Genomic DNA, 18,735 nt, shown 5'->3' on the forward strand with positions numbered 1-18,735 from the left:
GGCGCTGATGTGGTACAACTGCAGCGGGGAGCATAACATCCACTAACAGAAATTCTGCGATACATAAACGAATCCGGGATATTCCGCTTGACGGGGGAATCGAGTACAATGAACCACTAAGGCATGAGTGCTCAAGGGCTTTGCCTCTCCCCCAGCTCACACACACACACTAGTCTAGTGTACCCTTTTGTAAAGATGTTGCCTTTATTTGTAAGGTTGAATCTAAGCCGGTAGTTGCAAAAGGTTACTCAAAGTTGAGGCGATCTGATGTTAATACCGACATTTGTTGACTCAAAATAATGGAGACATTTAGGGTACTTGTTTAATATAGATTTGATGACTCTAAAATTAATTGATTGGCTAGTAAATGTGTTACTGATAATTCCCATTTAGGAATGCAAAGGGTTTTCATTGGGATAATCTTAGTTTCGGAGCAAATAGGTAAAAGAATCCCAAATGACGAAGCATTAGCAGGCAAAAAGGCTTTTTTTATGCATCGATAAACTCATGCAAACTGCATAACTGTTTTTAACTATAGATCCTGTAAGGATTATTAAGTTGAATAAGTGCAGACACTACACATCCCAGTGAATCAAGAAAATTCAAGGAAGCAGAAAGCACTATCCTTTTGGTGCTTTGTTTAAAAATCCATCAGTACAAAGCTGCTGAAAAGAATTGCGCCTCTACGGTTCTATTTATGCTAAAAACACTAAATACCTAAATTACTTTTTTATCAGAAAAAAAACATTAAATTATTAACCTAATTATCTATTAATTACCGTGGCAAGACTTATTATTTATTTTGAGGGGCAATTACCGGAATCTGTGTTTAATAACCGCGTCGCGCCTTCTTTCAGAATTTCTAGACTTTCCCAAGGGTCCAAGGTTGTCGTTTGGTTTGTATGCCGCAAGAGTTCAAGATTTTCGCGTTGAATGGTATGGTGATGTTAACCAATATTTAATGCTAATTTCCCTGGATCCAAGAAAATTTGCGAACTTTAAAATAGTAAATCGTGCATAGAATCTGAAAAAGGTTTTAGTAAAATAATTTTCACAAACCGACTTTTCCGGGGTCGAAAGGTTTTGGGTGAAACTCTGTCACTCTCCTCTGGTTAAGGTACCTGGAATACGTACATCCTCTTAGATACAACCAGGGCTGATGCAAAAATCGCACCCAAGGCATCCCATAAATAAGTGAGCGAACCCATCGTCATAGTACTCATCGGGGCAACCTAATCTCGAAGACCCCTAATTGCCTCCGTTATCCGTGAGTGATTTTAAATAATTCCCTCGCTGTATCGAGTGTTCCCTGTTTTGCAGGTATGGAAATCCAACTCAACGTTGAAAGGTATGATTCACTGCATGCATTGGGGTTCACTGTTCTGACGTTTTCACCGATTTCATATCAATGCGGGTAATAGTCTCTGAAAAAATAATAATAGTCTCTGAAAAATGCGTGCGACAGGCAGATAGGCCTCTGAGATCTCCCATAAAATGCGGCCCTTCCTGCCTTCCTGCCATAAACAATTATTTTGCCATAATTTTGTTATTGTAATTGACGTCAAACTGACCGTGTATCGTAGATCTATATGGCCCCGTAACCCTCGCCTACCTGTTGCGAGGAAGCTTTTATTCCTTTTACTCGGGCCCATTTTAATGATTTGCAGTCTTAGCAGCGACCCATTCTGTGCTTAAGGGAGTCATCCCGTGTGAAGGCCGTTTTTTTTGCCTTTTTCTGAAAAATTATTTTGGAGGACTGGATAAAGATATATGTGTATATGTGATATCTTAGCTAGTTTTCGGAATACGTGTCAATTTATACACCCATCTCCAAAAAAGGTGTTTTTCTGCTGCCACGCTGGAGGGCGCTGTGTTTATCTGAGGAAAAAAACTAAACGGCATTTTCATGTAGACAATATTCCACGGTCCGCAAACTAGGATAATTAGAAAATATTAAAAGGTAAATTTTTTGAGGGCTTTTAAACTTCATTTTTTGCATTTTGATGTTTTCTTACGACTGTTTTTATCAATAAAAAAAACGACCCGTCCGATTGCAATTATCCTAGTTTACGGACCGTAGAAATATGTATTAAAGAAGTCATGAAAATTTCAAAGAATTTGGTTGGATAGATTTTGAGCTATGGTGGCAGCCGATTTTCAAGATGCAGTTTAGAGAAAAACGCATCTGAAAATTTAATCACATTTAAATTTTCAAATGCGTAAAATTTTAAATCACCATTAATCTGCTATACCTGGTCTATAGAGAGCACCCTTCGTTTCTTCAAAAAAGTCTTGTAAGGCGATTGTTGCTCTCTGGTTTTAATTCTGGCTCTTTTAGCGAGGTCAGTCGATCGTCGTTCGGATCGCCAAATTCGCGCTTCATTACGGCGGTCGACATAAACCTGACATATGTGACCAACTTGACATCCCATTGTCACTAGGATTTTGAGAATGCCATTGAATCCTTCATTGAAAATAATTACAGCCAGAAAAGTGGCTATTTCTACAACCTTGGCCCCAGAATGAACGGGTCTCTGCTCCTAAACATCTGTTCAACAGATCATCTTGTGAGAAATCTTCGTAGATTGGTTTGATGACTGTTTGAACTTCTTCAGTCAAAGGTGCCTTCTCGTGGTGGGAACTATCCACTTCTTCTTTAGCTTCAGCTTTGCCCCATTTGCACCAACTGTCATGCTGGACAATTTTGATGCTGAGGATTTTCATCTGTAGAGCATTTACGGAAGAAAGTTACTCAATTTTCTTGCTTCATTCCTTCTATCGAATTTGCGTGTCGACGAATAGCTAACCCAAAAAATGTAGTGAGGTCGTTAATAACCTTATCAGTAAGTTTTCCAGCCCCTTTTCCACCAATGCCTTTCTGATTCATCTTTGCATTTCTAAGTCGCATTCCTTTCTTTTCTCGACATGTCCTACGCATTCCTTTTTTACTACTACGTATATTTTATTATTTGCAGAAATTTGCAGAAATACCGGAGAAAACTCCAGCAAAACTCAATCTACAATATACAAAACTCGTCGCAATTGGAACATCCATGTTCATGCTTGGTAAAAGTTTCTTTGCTGATGTCGATGCGAAGTCCTTTTTCTTCTCTGATAAGTACCGATTCCCATGAAATACTCGTTTTTTAGTGCGAGCATGACATTGAACGTTAAAGCGATCTCCCTCCGTACGATCCATTTAAAAAAATCACTGAACACACAAACCGCACAATACTTACAACAAAATATAACTGAGTATAGCTTGAAAGCATTTCAGTGTTCACTCTAGACTGGATTATCCTTTTTAACAGCAAATAAGTTTACACAATTGATTGATTTTCATCATCATCAACGGCGCAACAAGCGGTATCCGGTCTAGCCCTGCCTTAATAAGGAATTCCAAACATCCCGGTTTTGCGCTGAGGTCCACCAATTCGATATCCCTAAAAGCTGTCTGGCGTCCAGACCTACGCCATCGCTCCATCGTAGGCATGGTCCGCCTCGTCTTCTTTTTCTACCATAGATATTGCCCTTATAGACTTTAACATATTGAGCCGGATTTTGTCCACAACCGGACTGTCATGGTATCGCTCATAGATTTCGTCATTGTGCAGGCTCCGGAATCCTCATGTAGGGGGCCAAAAATTCTTCGGAGGATTCTTCTCTCGAACGCGGTCAAGAGTTCGAAATTTTTCTTGCTAAGAACCCAAGTTTCCGAGGAATACATGAGGACTGGCAAGATCATAGTCTTGTACAGTAAGAGCTTTGACCCTATGGTGAGACGTTTCGAGCGGAACAGTATTTCTAAGCTGAAATAGGCTCCGTGGGCTGACAACAACCGTGGGCGGATTTCATCATCGTAGCTGTTATCAGTTGTCATTTTCGACCCTAGATAGGAAAAATTGTCCACGGTCCCAAAGTTGTATTCTCCTATCCTTATTCTTCTTCGTGTTTGACCAGTGCGGCTTGATGTTGTTGGTTGATTCTTCTTCGGTGCTGACGTTGCCATCATATATTCTGTCTTGCCTTCGTTGATGTGCAGCCTAAGATCTCGCGCCACCTGCTCGATCTGGATAAAGGCAGTTTGTACGTCTCGGGTGGTTCTTCCCATGATGTGGATATCGTCAGCATAGGCCAGTAGTTGGGTGGACTTGAAGAGGATCGTGCCTCTTGCATTTACCTCAGCATCACGGATCACTTTCTCGAGGGCCATGTTAAGGAGGACGCATGATAGGGCATCTCCTTGTCGTAGACCGTTGTTAATGCCGAATGGTCTTCAGAATGATCCTGCTGCTTTTATCTGGCCTCGCACATTGGTCAGGGTCAGCCTAGTCAGTCTTATTAATTTCGTCGGGATACCGAATTCTCTCATGGCCGTGTACAGTTTTACCCTGGCTATGCTATCATAGGCGGCTTTAAAGTCGATGAACAGATGGTGCAACTGTTGTCCATATTCCAACAGTTTTTCCATCGCTTGCCGCAGAGAGAAAATCTGATCTGTTGCTGATTTGCCTGGAGTGAAGCCTCTTTGGTATGGGCCAATGATGTTCTGAGCGCATGGGACTATCCGGCCTAGCAAAATAGTGGAGAATATCTTATAGATGGTACTCAGCAACGTGATACCTCTATAATTGTTGCACTGTGTGATATCTCCCTTTTTATGTATGAGACAGATTATGCCTCGTTGCCAATCGTCAGGCATTGATTCGCTGTCCCATACCTTGAGCACAAGTTGATGAACCACTTGGTGTAACTGGTCGCCTCCGTATTTAACTAATTCGGCTGTAATTCCATCGGCTCCTGGCGACTTATGATTTTTTAGCCGATGAATTGCACGGACTGTTTCTCCTAAACTTGGTGGTGGCAGTATTTGTCCGTCGTCTTCAGTTGGTGGGACCTCCAACTCGCCGATGTTCTTGTTGTTCAGTAGCTCATCAAAGTACTCAACCCATCACTCTAATATGCCCATTCTGTCGGAAATCAGATTTCCCTCTTTCGGCAGGATGAGCATCGAGGTGTATAAGGCTTCATCCTGCTGACTTGTTGGTAAAAATTCCGCGCCTGGTGCGGCTGCTCCCCGTACTTTTCTAGTTCACAGACTTGTTGGTTCTCCCAGGCTTCCGTTTTGCGTCTGTGAAGTCGCTTCTCCGCTCGACGGAGTTCGTGATAAGTCTCTGCGCGTGCCCGCGTTCTTTGAGAATGCAACATTACTCGGTATGCGGCATTCTTCCGTTCCGTTGCTAGCTTACATTCATCGTCAGACCAGCCATTCCGACTCCTTTTGCGGCTGGGGCCAAGTATACTTCTGGCCGTATCCATGATAACGTTCTTCAGGTGATTGTGAAGATCATTTGTTGATGCTTCATCTCCAGGTCCTCTGTTGACTGCGGTTATTGCGGCATCCATTTCCCTCTTATAGGTGTCGCAGAGGGTTGTGTTGTGGATGGCTTCAGTGTTCACTCTCACCTGATTGTCAGAGGGGATTCTGGGTGGTATTGTTATTCGAGCTCGGAGCACCATGTCAACGAGATAGTGATCCGAGTCTATATTGGCCCCCCTATATGTTCTGACATTCATCAAGGTTGAGAGGTGGCGGCCTTCGATCAACACGTGGTCAATTTGGTTGAAAGTGGCGCCATCTGGAGAGAGCCACGTATGTTTGTGGAACGCTTTCCGCGCAAACCAGGTACTTTCAACAACCATTTCGTGTGACCCTGCTAATTGAATAATCCGCAATCCGTTATCATTTGTTTGCCTGAATACGGGCTCCTTCCCTACTTGGCTGTTAAAATCCCCAAGAATGATTTTAACATCATATCTGGGACAGGCTTCGAGGGTTCATTCTACTGCCTCGTAGAAGGTATCCTTCTCCGACTCTGCAGTCTCCTCTGTAGGGGCGTGAACGTCAATGAGGCTTATATTTCTAAACTTGCCTCGCAAGCGCAGAGTGCATAGCCGTTCGCTTATGTTTTCAAAGCCAAGCAGGTTTCATTTTCTGGCTGACTAAGATACCTACTCCGAGCACATGGTTTACTTAATGACCGCTATAATATATGGTGCAGTGGCTCTTCTCCAGGAAACCGGTCCCTGTCCATCGCATCTCTTGCAACGCTGTTATATCAACCCTATATTGGGACAGGGTATCGGCTAGCTGCTCATCAGCTTCATCTCTGTACAGGGAGCGCACGTTCCATGAGAAAATGCGCAAATCGTTGATCCGTTGTCGTTGCCGGATCCGTAGTTTTAAAATCCGTCCTGTCCGAGGCTCCTGTTGTGGCTTCGTAACAAGTTGTTTTCTGTGTAGGGTTATCAGCCGTACCCAACCCTCAACCTGGAGGACCAGTTGGTACAATTTTTCCCGTTTTTAGGCGCGGGAGACTCGCCTTCATCCTTCTCCGTCTGCAGCTTTTCGTTAAGAAAGAGCTCCCAGCGGTCACCACGTGGAGGTGGAGATAGGGTTTGGTAGTAGAGCTGTTGATGTTGGTTTAGCAGGCATTTCCCAGGTTTTATGCTCCATCATGGGTACCAATCCATGTTTCGCCCTGGGACCTATACTACCCTTTGATCACCATTGATTCATTTTCCATCTTTTTACATTTATACTTGTGTTCGAATTTGTAAGGCTCAGGTAAAAAGCTAACAGGTAAAAAAGATTCGATGCTCTTTCTCATCGAGTACTCTAGCCGCGGCTGCAAACTCCTTACCTGTTTAACACTGTAATTTCTGAACGACTCGGAATATCGGAAAATCCCTTTGCCCACATATTCTCCACTAAATATAGACACAATTCATGGAAAAAAAATCCACTTTTCCAACCCGACACACGGGATGACCCCCTTAAAGAGCAATTATACAAATTTTAAATTTTAAAGAATTCTTTTATAAATTGGGTAGTTTTTGACTTGCATTGTTGTTACTCACATCGATTCAATTCATGTTTCATTCCTTAATCATTGACATTCAAGCTAATTTTCCTTCTTTCTATCACTAAAGATGTGTTACTTATTTTGCTAATTTCAGATACGAGGTGTCGAAGTAGGAATCGTAGTTCTAGTATTAATTGTTTGGGCCGGCGCTATAGCATTATTTTTCAATCGATGGGGTAAAATCCGTATGCTACTTCCATATCAACCCGACTACAAACAGGAGCAACTGAAAGTGCCCGGGACTGGAGTCTGTACAGGGAGCGCGTGCAATGGCCAACATTCGCATCAGGTAAATTTATCGCTTACCATCACAATTGCGTTTATTGCCTTTCAGATGAAAATACGCACAAAATTCCATAACTAATCAACAACCTACTATCTATCTTCATACATTACAATGCAACTGATCCAAGAAAACATCCTTTTGTAGACCCTCCTTCATAGTGACATGATAATTCAGGTATTCAAATTGTTTTTAGAGAAAATGCCATGCAATTGGAATCGCTTGTTCTGATCCTATTCTCTATCTCTTCATATATATATATTTTCGCATTTTTTATATGTGCTCAAATCTAGTATGTTTCACCGAGGTTTATTTGATAGCGACAGCACTGTTAAATTTGGTTTTCTACTTTTTGCATGCCTATTTAATAAAACCACTCTGATTTCGAATTGAAGTGATTACCCCAATTGACATATCTCCTGCGATTTACCGGTGACTTTAAAATGTATTACAACCCTCACTGTATCATCACGAAAAAGTTACCTAAAAGAACGCTCTAAATCTACGGTTGTGAAATGGGAGAAGGTGGCAAGATTAAAGAGGAAAGAAGTTCCAAAGCACTTAAACCCAATCCTCGGGATTGTAAGAAGTTTTGCTGCGTTACTTTTTCATCGGAAAGGTGAAGTCTCGTCCTATCAAGAAACTTGCACAAATCTCTGGGATTTTTTCTGAAGTACAAGAAAAGTCTTAAGTAAACTATCCAGCCATCATCAATTATTCATTCCACTGGGATTGCCCTAGTAGCGGACGCTCCAAGTTAATCGCAAAGTTCAAAGCTTCGTCCCTGCGAATTTTCTTTCCCTGCTGCATTTCTTCTTTTTCTACTTTCACTATTTGCTTTTTCACCAAATCTAATTTTCGGAGTCGCTTGTTAACGACGTCCTTGTGCAATTCCCAGGAATTCTCTTTTGAGGGGATTTTTTAAATTTGTTGCAAACGAGGCAAAATATCTTTCTCTGGCAGCTTTTATCAAATATTCATTGAGATTCTTGTTGAAGTGATATTTAATGAAAAGATCTTAACCCTTGTGCAGAAAATGCAGGGACACTCCTGCATAAAAGTGCAGTTCTTGTCGGAAAAATTAACAACACAATAAAAAATCCTTCAGGAAAATATTGAGCAAGGGCATCCTTTGAGAATTAGAGTGTGTGGTTTTCTTTGTTGTGACTCCTTCTCGAAAGTAAACCAACGAAGCCGTCGAAGTTTCTTCCAGCAAATTTACAAGCGGGAAGTTGCTCTGAATAGCAGTAATTAAGTTGCTCGTTACTTTTGCAAAACTTTTGGTTTGTTGTTCAATTTATTTTGAATTAGGGGGGAAAGTCCTGTGTAAGTGAAAATGAAATCATGAATTAATTCATTCTACGCTAAAAAGTAATGGCTATAAATAATGCTTCCAATACTAAAAAGTTCTTTGGACCGACAGTTATATGGAGTCTTGCCCAGTCTTATTCAATCATTTTTCTCCTTCCATATCTGGAAGAGGAAATCTTACCATATAGCAAAATCCTCATTTTCATCCTGCCACTATCCCCACGGAACCACCTTGAATATTACTTCGCCGGGAAAGCTCTGATGTGGACCAACACACCCATGTATGTGCTCTGCTAACTTTAAGCACAGTTGATCTCTGATTTCAGAATCTCATCTACATAATTTTCATAAGGAGCTGGGTTAGGTAATAATTCATTTGTCAGTGCTTTTGTACAATCCATTTCTCAACACATAAAATCAGTTTATAGATCCAAAGTCTTTCCCAGGCTTTTGTCATTTTAAGCGGAATCCGTTTCTAGTATCAATATTTAAAAAAAATTGACCAACTGGTATGTTAGTATGGTTAAAAGAAAAAGTGTCACCGATGATAAGGAAGGCCCCGGGAGCGGAGCATTCATGGAATTAGCGTTTCCGAGTATGTAGGTCCTCTCCTTAGTAAATTTCTATCCACGTTCATCGGGCAACATCAAATTCGTCCACCTGTTCCAACGTACCTTCAACTCTCTTCTTTCGGGGTAACTCTATTGCATGTTTATCTCCCTTTACAAATAGCACTGGTAACTTCTTCTTCGGCTGTCTTCGGATGAAGTCCTCTTCAAAGCAACGATTGAATGGGAATATAAACTGATCCAGCTCATCCTTTGGCAAGACTGATTGACAACACCTTCCTCAGGCATGCAACTTCATCGTAAGTTTTGGTAAACTCTTCGTGCGCAGGGTCTACCATAAGGTAATTTAGATTTTGGTTTTGACATCCAATCAGGTTGAAATACCACAGTCAGCAATTTAGTCGAAGAAGATCACCAGCCTATGGTGGTTTCTTTTCCCTTGCGACTGTTCAGGAAGGTGTAGATAATCTGGTTACCAGGGTCAGTGAAAACAAATACAAATAATTTTGTTACTTACTTTCAGTGAAGGGACAGTAATGATGTGCGGAGTCAATATATTTGCTAAGCCTTAACAAAAAGTCTCAAGTGCAAACGTGTGGACAGGGTGCTTGCCTTGGTTCGATGAAGGCCTGCCTTAGCAAGGAACTTCAGGCACACCGATCTTGCGCCGAGGTCCACCAATTCGATATCCCTGAAAGCTGTCTGGCGTGCTGACCTATGCCATCGCTTCATCTTAGGTAGGGTCTGCCTTGTCTTCTTTTTCTACCATCGATATTACCCTTATAGACTTTCTGGTCTAGATCATCTGCATCCATACGGATTAGGTAATCCGCCACCGCAACCTGTTGAGCGGGATTTTATCCACAGCCGTTAAGATGACGCCGCCGGCGCTCTCCGTGACTTATTCGAACTCGCCACGGGAGGGGGAAGCCAGCGGTAAAAAGTTCCGCATGCAAAACCGACCGGTCTCTTCTGCTCCAACCGTCGTAGAAAGTACACGCTGTTCGGTGGTTTTGACTAATCAACAAAGAAAATAATAAAGTAGAGTTTCTATCTTTTTACTCGTAATTAGTGGATTTTATCGTACTTGCTTAGCAGTGGAGTTTGTTCGTAGATAGTATCGATATGTATAAATCATTCTGATCAAGCATTTTCACTCATATGCGAATGCGATAGTGTCGTCCTAGTAAGATCTACAAATCGTTCAAACCAAAGCCTCATTAAAGTTGATTTCGACAATTTGTACTTGCACGTTACTCATCGTAGGACCCTTCAAACTCTTAGAAGGAAGACGACCAAATTGTTATTTACGATTGGGAAAAGAGACTCAGTCGTGAACAGTGAATTCGAAGAAATACGGGGTTGACTTGATAGATTTCACGCACGCCAATAAAACAGCAATTCATAGTTTGACAAAAGTGCAATAGGAGTGAATTATTTGGGTTGCTTCGAAATCATAGCCGCGGGCGTTCCATGCAGATAAGCCAGTCAGTGGTCGTACAACGTTGTAACAAACAATTCCCGGTCTGAATGCGTCAATCAATCCACTGCCAATTAGAGAAATCACAGTTTAATTAAAGTGGAGACCCCGAGGAACTCGCCCGGAAAAGCTGCGCCCACGGCCTGAGCTGTCAAAGTGCCACCGGCGGACATTTTCGTTGCCCCTTCCTCGAATTCGTGGCCCTACCTAACGGCCTTACACGCTGGTGTGTCCGCAATTTCTGCAGAAGTCTACCACCCTCCCCGTGATATTTGGATATTCTTTTTCCACAAATCTTAAGTGTCGGCAGCGGCGACGAGAGCACGAACTAGGAGCATAATATAATTTCACAGCAAACTGACTACAGCGAGTTCGGCGAGACAAACTCAACAACCAGCTGACTTTGACGACGTTGCCGCAGGGAGCAGGAGCCGCCGTCAAGGATCAATAGCATACTTAAAAAAAAATTCAAGTTTTAAGTATCTATTGTTAGTATTCGAGGTATTATTTTTCCGAGTTATTAGTTTTTACATACAATAAAAATTAAACCGCTGCAAGAGGGCACCGACATAGTTTGCGGAATTTTTCATCGGTGCATTTCTGCTCTTTTAGCGAGTTATTTTGTTTTTGTTCTTTTCGGTCTGCGCATCAAGCGTCCGCTTGGGGGTGCGTCGTTGGTATTTCTGTTTCGCTCGTGCGGACATTTGTGTAGAATTCGGTATCACCGCGTCTTCGACAAAAATTCGTAAAATCAGCTTTTGAAGATGTCGGTTGACAATAAAGACGCGCCAAGCTCATCGAACCCTCAGGAGACCGCCCTCGCTGTGCACGTCCCTCCATTTTGGCGACGGAACCGGAGCTGTGGTTCGTCCATGTGGAGGTGCAGTTCCAGATATCCGGGATCACGGCGGACCCGACAAGGTTTAACAACGCGGTCGTAGGTCTAGATGATAAGTCCATCCTACTGGTGGCCGATATAGTAAAGCCGGCCTCTTACACTCTTTCAAAGACCGAGTTGATCAAGCGTCTGTCGGTAAGTGAGTGAACTAAACTAGATCACTTGCTGGCAGGTTTGACGTTGGACGATCGAACTCCCGGCCAATTGCTTCGCGAAATGAGGCAATTGGGTGAGAGCAAGATCGACGATGACTGATGAAATCGCTTTGGCTGCGTTGACTCCCGGAGGGCACCCAGGCCGTCTTCGTGTGCGTCTCCGCTTCTTTGGAGACACTGGCAGCTGCGGCCAATAAGGTACACGAGGTGCACGCGCGCCCGACTATCGCGGCCATTCATCAGCCTTCGGACGAAGTTGGCCAGCTCAAGCGCGAGATGGCCGCGTTAGTAGACAGTATGGCTGAATTGCGGGTGGCGCTAGACGCTCAGCGAGCGACCCGCTACTCGAAAAGGGCGATCGGGTAGCAGGCCGTCAGGACAACCTACGGACCGAAGCATTTGTTGGTACCATCGTAGATTCGTAGATAAAGCTACCAGATGTACGCTCATGTGTAAATTCGCGCCTACCACACCCTAGCGCCGGGCACCCAGAACGCAGCGCCACATCGCTTAACAATGTTTGATCCCCTCAGCAGGCGCCATTACCTCGTAGATACTGGTGCAGAGGTTTCGGTTCTTCCAAATGGCGAGATGCTATACCAAAGTCACAATCTTTCCGTACTTTTAGAGAACATTACCGACATTACCAAAGGTGCGTCCTCTACCACCCCAGAAACTGGCTATTGCGCGGAAATAATTTGAGCAACTTGTTCAACAGGGTATCTGTAGACCTTCAAACAACTGCCCCTTATCCAAACGGCGAATGGCGCCCTGTGGGGATTACAGAAGGCTAAATGCACAGACTGTTCCAGACCGATATCCAATTCCGCTCATCCACGATCAAACTGTGATTTCTCTAATTGACAGTGGAATTATGATTGCCGCATTCAGACCAGGAATGTTTGCTTGTTACAACGTTGCACGACCACTGACTGGCTTATTTTCATGGAACATCCGCGGCTGTGACTTCGATCCAAGTCAAATAATTCACTCCACTTTTGCACTTTTGTCAAACTATGAATTGCTGTGTTGTTGCCGTGCGTGAAATCTATCAAGTCAACCCCGTATTTCTTCGAATTCACTGTTCACGACTGAGTCCCTTTTCGCAATCTTAAATAACAATTTGGTCATCTTCCTTCTAAGAGTTTGAAGGTTCCGATGAGCACAATGAGTAACGCGGAAGTACAAATTGTTTGAACGATTTGTAGATCTTACTGGGACGACACTATCGCACTCGCATATAAGTGAAAATGCTTGATCACAATGATTTATACATATCGATACTATCTACGAACAAACTTCACTGCTAGGCAAGTACGATAAAATCCACTAATTACGAGTAAAAAGATAGAAACCACCGAACAGCGTGTACTTTCTACGACGGTTGGAGCAGAAGAGACCAGTTGGTTTTCACATCGATTTCGCCGTTATGCTGCGGAATCGTTTATCCTCATGAATGGGGCCGAAAATTCTTCGAAGTCCTCTTCCCTCGAACGCAGCCAAGAATTCATCATTTTTCATGCTGAGAACCCAGGTCCCCGAGGAATACATAAGTGGTGAGGGAGCGTAACCCTATGGCGAGACGTTTCAAGCGAAACAGTTTTTGTAAGCTGAAAGCTGCTCTGTTGGCAGCTAGCAACCATGCGCGAATTTGATCGTCATAGCTGTTATCGGTTGTGATTTTTGACCCTAGATAGGAGAAATATTCGACGGTCTCAAAGTTGTAGCCTCCTATCTTTATTATTTTCGTTTGACCAGTGGGATTCGCTGTTGTTCTTTCTTTGCTCTTTTGTACTGAAGTTGCGACCATGCACTTCGTCTTGCCTTCATTAATGTGCAACTCGCGATCCCGCGCTGCCTGCTGAATCTGAGTGAAGGTAGACTGTACATCTCGGGTTGTTCTTCCCATAATGTCAATATCGTCAACATAGGCCAGTAGTTGATTGGGTTTGAAGAGCAACGGCATCGCCAACCACTTTCTCCAGGGCCAAGTTAAAGAAGACGCATAATAAGGCATCCCCTTGTCTTAAACCGTTGTTGATGTTGAATGGTCTTGAGAGTGATTTGTCAAAGTCAGCCTACTCAGTCTTATCAATTTCGAGATATCGAATTCTCTCATGGCCATGTATAGTTTTACCCTGGCTATGCTATCATTGGCGGCCTTAAATTCGATGAAAAAGTGGTGGAACGGATGTCCATATTCCAACAGCTTTTCCGTCGCTTGCCGCAGAGAGAAAATCTGATCGGTTGTTGATTTGCCTGGAGTGAAGCCCTTTTATTATGGGCCATGATGTTCTGATCGTATGGGTGGTAGGTGAGAATATCTTATAGGTGCTCAGTAATATGATACCTATATAATCGCTATACTGCCTGATATCTCCCTTTTTATGTACGGGACAGATGATGCCTCGTTGCTAGTCATCAGGTATTAATTCGTTGTCCCACACCTTGAGCATTAGTTGATGAAACGCTTGGTGTAGTTGGTCTCCTCCATATTTAACCAAGTCAGCTGTAATTCCAACGGCGCTGGCGACTTATGATTTTTAAGTCGATGAATAGTACGGACTGTTTCTTCTATTCTTGGTGATGGCAGTATTTGTGCGTCGTTTTGAGTTGGCGGGACACCCAAATCGTCGATGTTCTGTTTTTTGAGCACTTCATCAAAATACTCATCCCAGCACTCCAATATGTCCATTCTGTCGGAAATTAGATTTTCTTCTTTGTCTGGACAGGATGAGCATCGAGGTGTATAAAGCTTCATCCTGCTGACTTGTTGGTAAAATTTGCGCGCCTGGTGCGATTGCTCCCTGCACTTTTCGAGTTCACACACTTGTTGGTTCTCCCAGGCTTCCTTTTTCCGTCTGTGAAGTCGCTTCTCAGCTTGACAGAGTTCGTGATAAGTCTCTGCGCGTGCCCGCGTTCTTTGAGAATGCCATTTTATTCGGTACACAGCATCTTTCCGTTCCATTGCTAGCTTACATTCATCGTCGAACTAGCCGTCTCGATTTTTCTTGCGGCTGGGTTCGAGTATGTTTGTGGCCGTATCAATGATAACGCCCTTCTGGTGGTTGTGAATTTCATTTGTTGATGCTTTATCAGCACTATGCCAAGGAGACAGTGATCCGAGTCTATGTTGACCCCCCTTATATGTGCTGACATTCATCAATACTGGGAGGTGGTGGCGTTCAATCAGCAGGTCGTCAATTTGGTTGAAAGTGGTACCGTCTGGAGAAGCCCATGATCACTGCAGGTTTCATTTTTTGGCTGACTAGGAAACCTGCTCCGAGCACTTGGATTACTGGATAGCCGCTATAACTTATAGTGTAGTGGCTCTTCTCTAAGAAACTGATCTCTGTCCAACGCATCTCTTGCGACGGTGTTACATCAGCCTTATATTGGGACAGGGTATCGGCTAGCTGCTGAGCAGCGTTTGGTCTGTACAGGAAGCATACGTTCCATGAGAAAATGCGGAAATCGTAGCTCCGTTTTCGTTGCCGGATTCGTTATTGTAAAATCATCCTGCCCGAGGCTCCTTCCGTGGCTTCGTAATTTCGGATTTCCGTGTAGAGTTGTCAGTCCTACCCAACCCTCAACCTAGAGGACCAGATGGTACAATTTGTCCCATGTAGGCGCGGGAGACTCGCCTTCATCCTCTTCCGTCTCCAGTTTTTCATTAAGAAAGAACTCCCAGTGATCACACGTGGAGATAGGGTTTGATAGTGGAGCTGCTAATGGCGGTTCGGCAGGCGATTCCCAGGTTTTATGCTCCATCATGGGTACCAATCCATGTTTCATGCGTGAAAACAAAAACAAAAGAATCAAAATATATACGCGCGTGTACTTCCTCTATGCTTGCTATTTCACTAAGATCAGTTGCCATTGATCCTAAATGAACCTTTAACGAAACTCTCCCTTTGGTTCCCGCTGGATGGCGACAAGCAAGGAACGTATTGAGTCGGCTTAATACTTGCGACGTACGTGCAAAGCAATTGTGAAATCGGTTGTTGCTATCAAGGAGATTGCACATATGTCGGCAAGTCTGGGGACCTGTTGCGGTTGGTCGATCAGGTTGCGGCAATCGAAACTTGCCCGCACACGTGCTATCTGCACCCAACAACTTGGCTGACAACTTGTTTCCACATCTGTGGCCTGTGTAACGCAGTTGCACACGATGACTATATTTATACACAAAATTAAGGTAAATATTTGTGATGGTTTGCAGTTTGGGGCAAGTAGCAAGTGCCTGGATGCGGCAGTAGACTTCGCATCCATGATGATGCTCTGGTTAAGAAATGGGTGCCGCTGTTCCTCACGGTTATCACATAATACACGGTGAAATTCAACCACTCAACCTTCTCATCCGGTCTTATGCGGATACGGATTGCTCCCACAACAGAAGTGAAATCATCTGTATCATTAGTGCACTCAACTGTGTCCAAGCCGCTGGTAATGTCTTTCGAATCAGTGTGTTGTAGTGTTCAAAATTAAGATCCTCGAGATGGCCGACGAGTGGCGTAAGGAGGACGTGTCCTCAAGCTAAACAGCGTTAAACGGAAGTTCATTCCTTGCAATCGTCACAGCATGTAGGTGTGGTTGACGCGCTATGGTCCACATTGTAGTTTATGGCAACCATATATTGTTGGTTCATCTTCACTTATCAAAAGCCAACAGAAACGCACACAAGATATCGAACACTTCTGTTGTGTTAATAACAAGAACGAAGCGGGACAGGCAGACCGCGGGAATACTTTGGGCAAATTTCAAAGTAAAAATTTCCTCATCTTCGACTTCCACAAGGACTGTCGAAATCTGGGGCTTTCCAGCTGTCAGTGCCGTAAAAGTCTAAGAGGCAACCAAATAAATGAAATCAGGGAAGGTAACAAGACCTAGTGATATAACAACTGGGTTATGGAAATGGAAGAGCTGGGACCCAATACGTGACTCTGCAAGTTCTTTAACCGTATTACCCATGAGTAGGGTAGAACACCATCTGACTGATAAGAGGGTACGACGATATGGAAAAACGGAGACATCTCATTTGGATGTTATCTCATAACATGAACATTTTTGAAGAACCGTCTCAGCGACATCGTTCTCATTGTCGTGAACTTAGCTGATTTTGCCAAGAACTACGAAGAAGAAAATTGTATGGCTATTAAAAGCTAAGCAGTAACCATGGTCCTGAAAAGTCCTTCCTCTAATGCAGACCGAACTAGCGGTGCCGCTAACGTCGAGGTCTATGGGATGGTGAGGTAAACGACTCAGCTGAGGAACTAAATGACTGATAGAGCCTGGTTTCCATCGGTAGACTTAAGAGTTAGATTTTCTGTGTCCTGTCTGTTTTGGAACAATCATTATACGAAATTATAAACAATCATTTTCAGCTGATTGAAAAATCGGAATGATAATACTTCTTTTTATTCAGGAACGTCTAATTAGATTCTGTCTATAAACTGGCAGAAAAAAGTCAGCTTGGATTGAATAAGGAAACTTCCAATATTAGGCACCACCCAGATTTTCTAGTCTCCAAGCTCTTTCTAATATCGCAGAAAGTATATTCCAACCTTGATTAGGAAAGTAGCGATGTCAACGTATCCATAACGAAATTAAAAACAATTAATCAATTGTAATAATAGGATAACGTCCAAGGAGGTAATTTATTGGTTTGCCTGACAGGGTCGCACAAATATGCAGGTTCTACGCAGCAAAAGAAGAGTCAATGTATGAAGTTTCCAGTGGTACATTTTACTTTTCGGCTATTGTTATTTCACTTCACTAGGATAGTGAGTTCATAGGGTTTTTAAGTCTAATTTGTGAGACTATTCGTCTTAATTTTTCATGGGATTTATTTTATTGCCGAAAAATTAAATCCCGAACGCGAAATTTATGATGCGTATTATGAGTGTATGTGATAAGATTTATATTTTCAAATGTTCTTTCCATCCTTTAGTCTTTTCTTCTCCTCTTAGGTACTAACAATACCTTCAACGAAAAACATTTTGTATTAGGTTCGCTCTGGTTGGTTCCTGTTTTATCCCCTCAAAAGGAATTTATTCTCAATGCCGCAAATTTGAATACCATTATTGTGCTAAGCTTCATAAATCGGTGAACATAGCGAAATGTGAGTGAAAGGAACGAACGCAGGATTCTTACCTTAAAAGATTTTTTGCAAATATAAACACTGGAAAGTTGTCAGGGAGATATTCCAAGTACTTTTTTCGGTGTACATTTCACGAACACTCGTCTACTCTTCAGTCAGAAAAAGGAACGCGTGCGGCTTAGAGGTGTATGGCAAAAGGGAGTGGTAAGCACCTCAGCTCAAGGATCTCAAATGCTATCGGCTGTCATCGTCGATTCAACAGGAATTAGGAATCTAAAATAGAACCGTTTGCCAAGGGAGGAACTTAGCTCAGTTTAACGATTTGCGAATAAATTTAAAGCGAAATGTTTCTCGCCTTGAAGTGCTTAGGATGGAGATTAGTAAGAGCAATTTTAAGGATTTGTTTGAGGTCGGAGTTTCGCTGCGTATGGTTCGTTGAAAATTACTTTACAAATTATTCGATTCAAACTACCGCATTATATAAAATTTTCTGAGCGACAGGAAGGCAATGAGCTAGATAATATTTCTTTCAATTTCCGGTATTTTCCCACGCAAAAATACGCTACGGCTGGTAAGGACAACATTCTCTTTCAAATATCTGTTCGTTTCTTGCGTACTTTTATAATCAGCAAGTAATAGATGTATTTCATGCATATTTAAATTTGTGGGGTTCTTCTCAACCATTTATTCTGTTTACTTAATGAGGTGATTGAGGACACATCTGGGGTGACAGCGACTAAAGAATGGCCTTCATCGTTTCTATAATCTATTCATCATCTTAAGAACATTAAATATGACTGCCAGATAATTGGAATGTTTTCTAACAAGTTATTCCTCCAATTGCAGTACGTGACATATCAATTTGTCACGTTTCAACATTATCTTCTGAAATTATCTTCATTTCCCTCCTTTCCCAGGAAAGTCACTTTTATCTATAATTCATAAATTGGTCTCGATATTCGTAATCTAGCAATGAACAGCTCTTCGTGATTGTCCTCATGTTGTTTTCTCCA

General features: G+C 42.7%; 1 protein-coding gene across 1 annotated transcript in view; it reads left to right on the forward strand.

Annotated features, from left to right (window-relative positions):
- Window positions 1-18,735, forward strand: part of LOC119646490 — a 567,562-nt gene that overhangs the window by 414,617 nt on the left and 134,210 nt on the right. The window contains 2 exon segments of the mRNA XM_038046949.1: window positions 7,021-7,215; window positions 7,357-7,386. Of these exon segments, the coding sequence (XP_037902877.1) occupies window positions 7,021-7,215; window positions 7,357-7,386 (225 nt within the window).

The sequence above is a fragment of the Hermetia illucens genome, chromosome 1 (genome assembly GCF_905115235.1).
Source record: "Hermetia illucens chromosome 1, iHerIll2.2.curated.20191125, whole genome shotgun sequence".
NCBI lineage: Eukaryota > Metazoa > Arthropoda > Insecta > Diptera > Stratiomyidae > Hermetia > Hermetia illucens.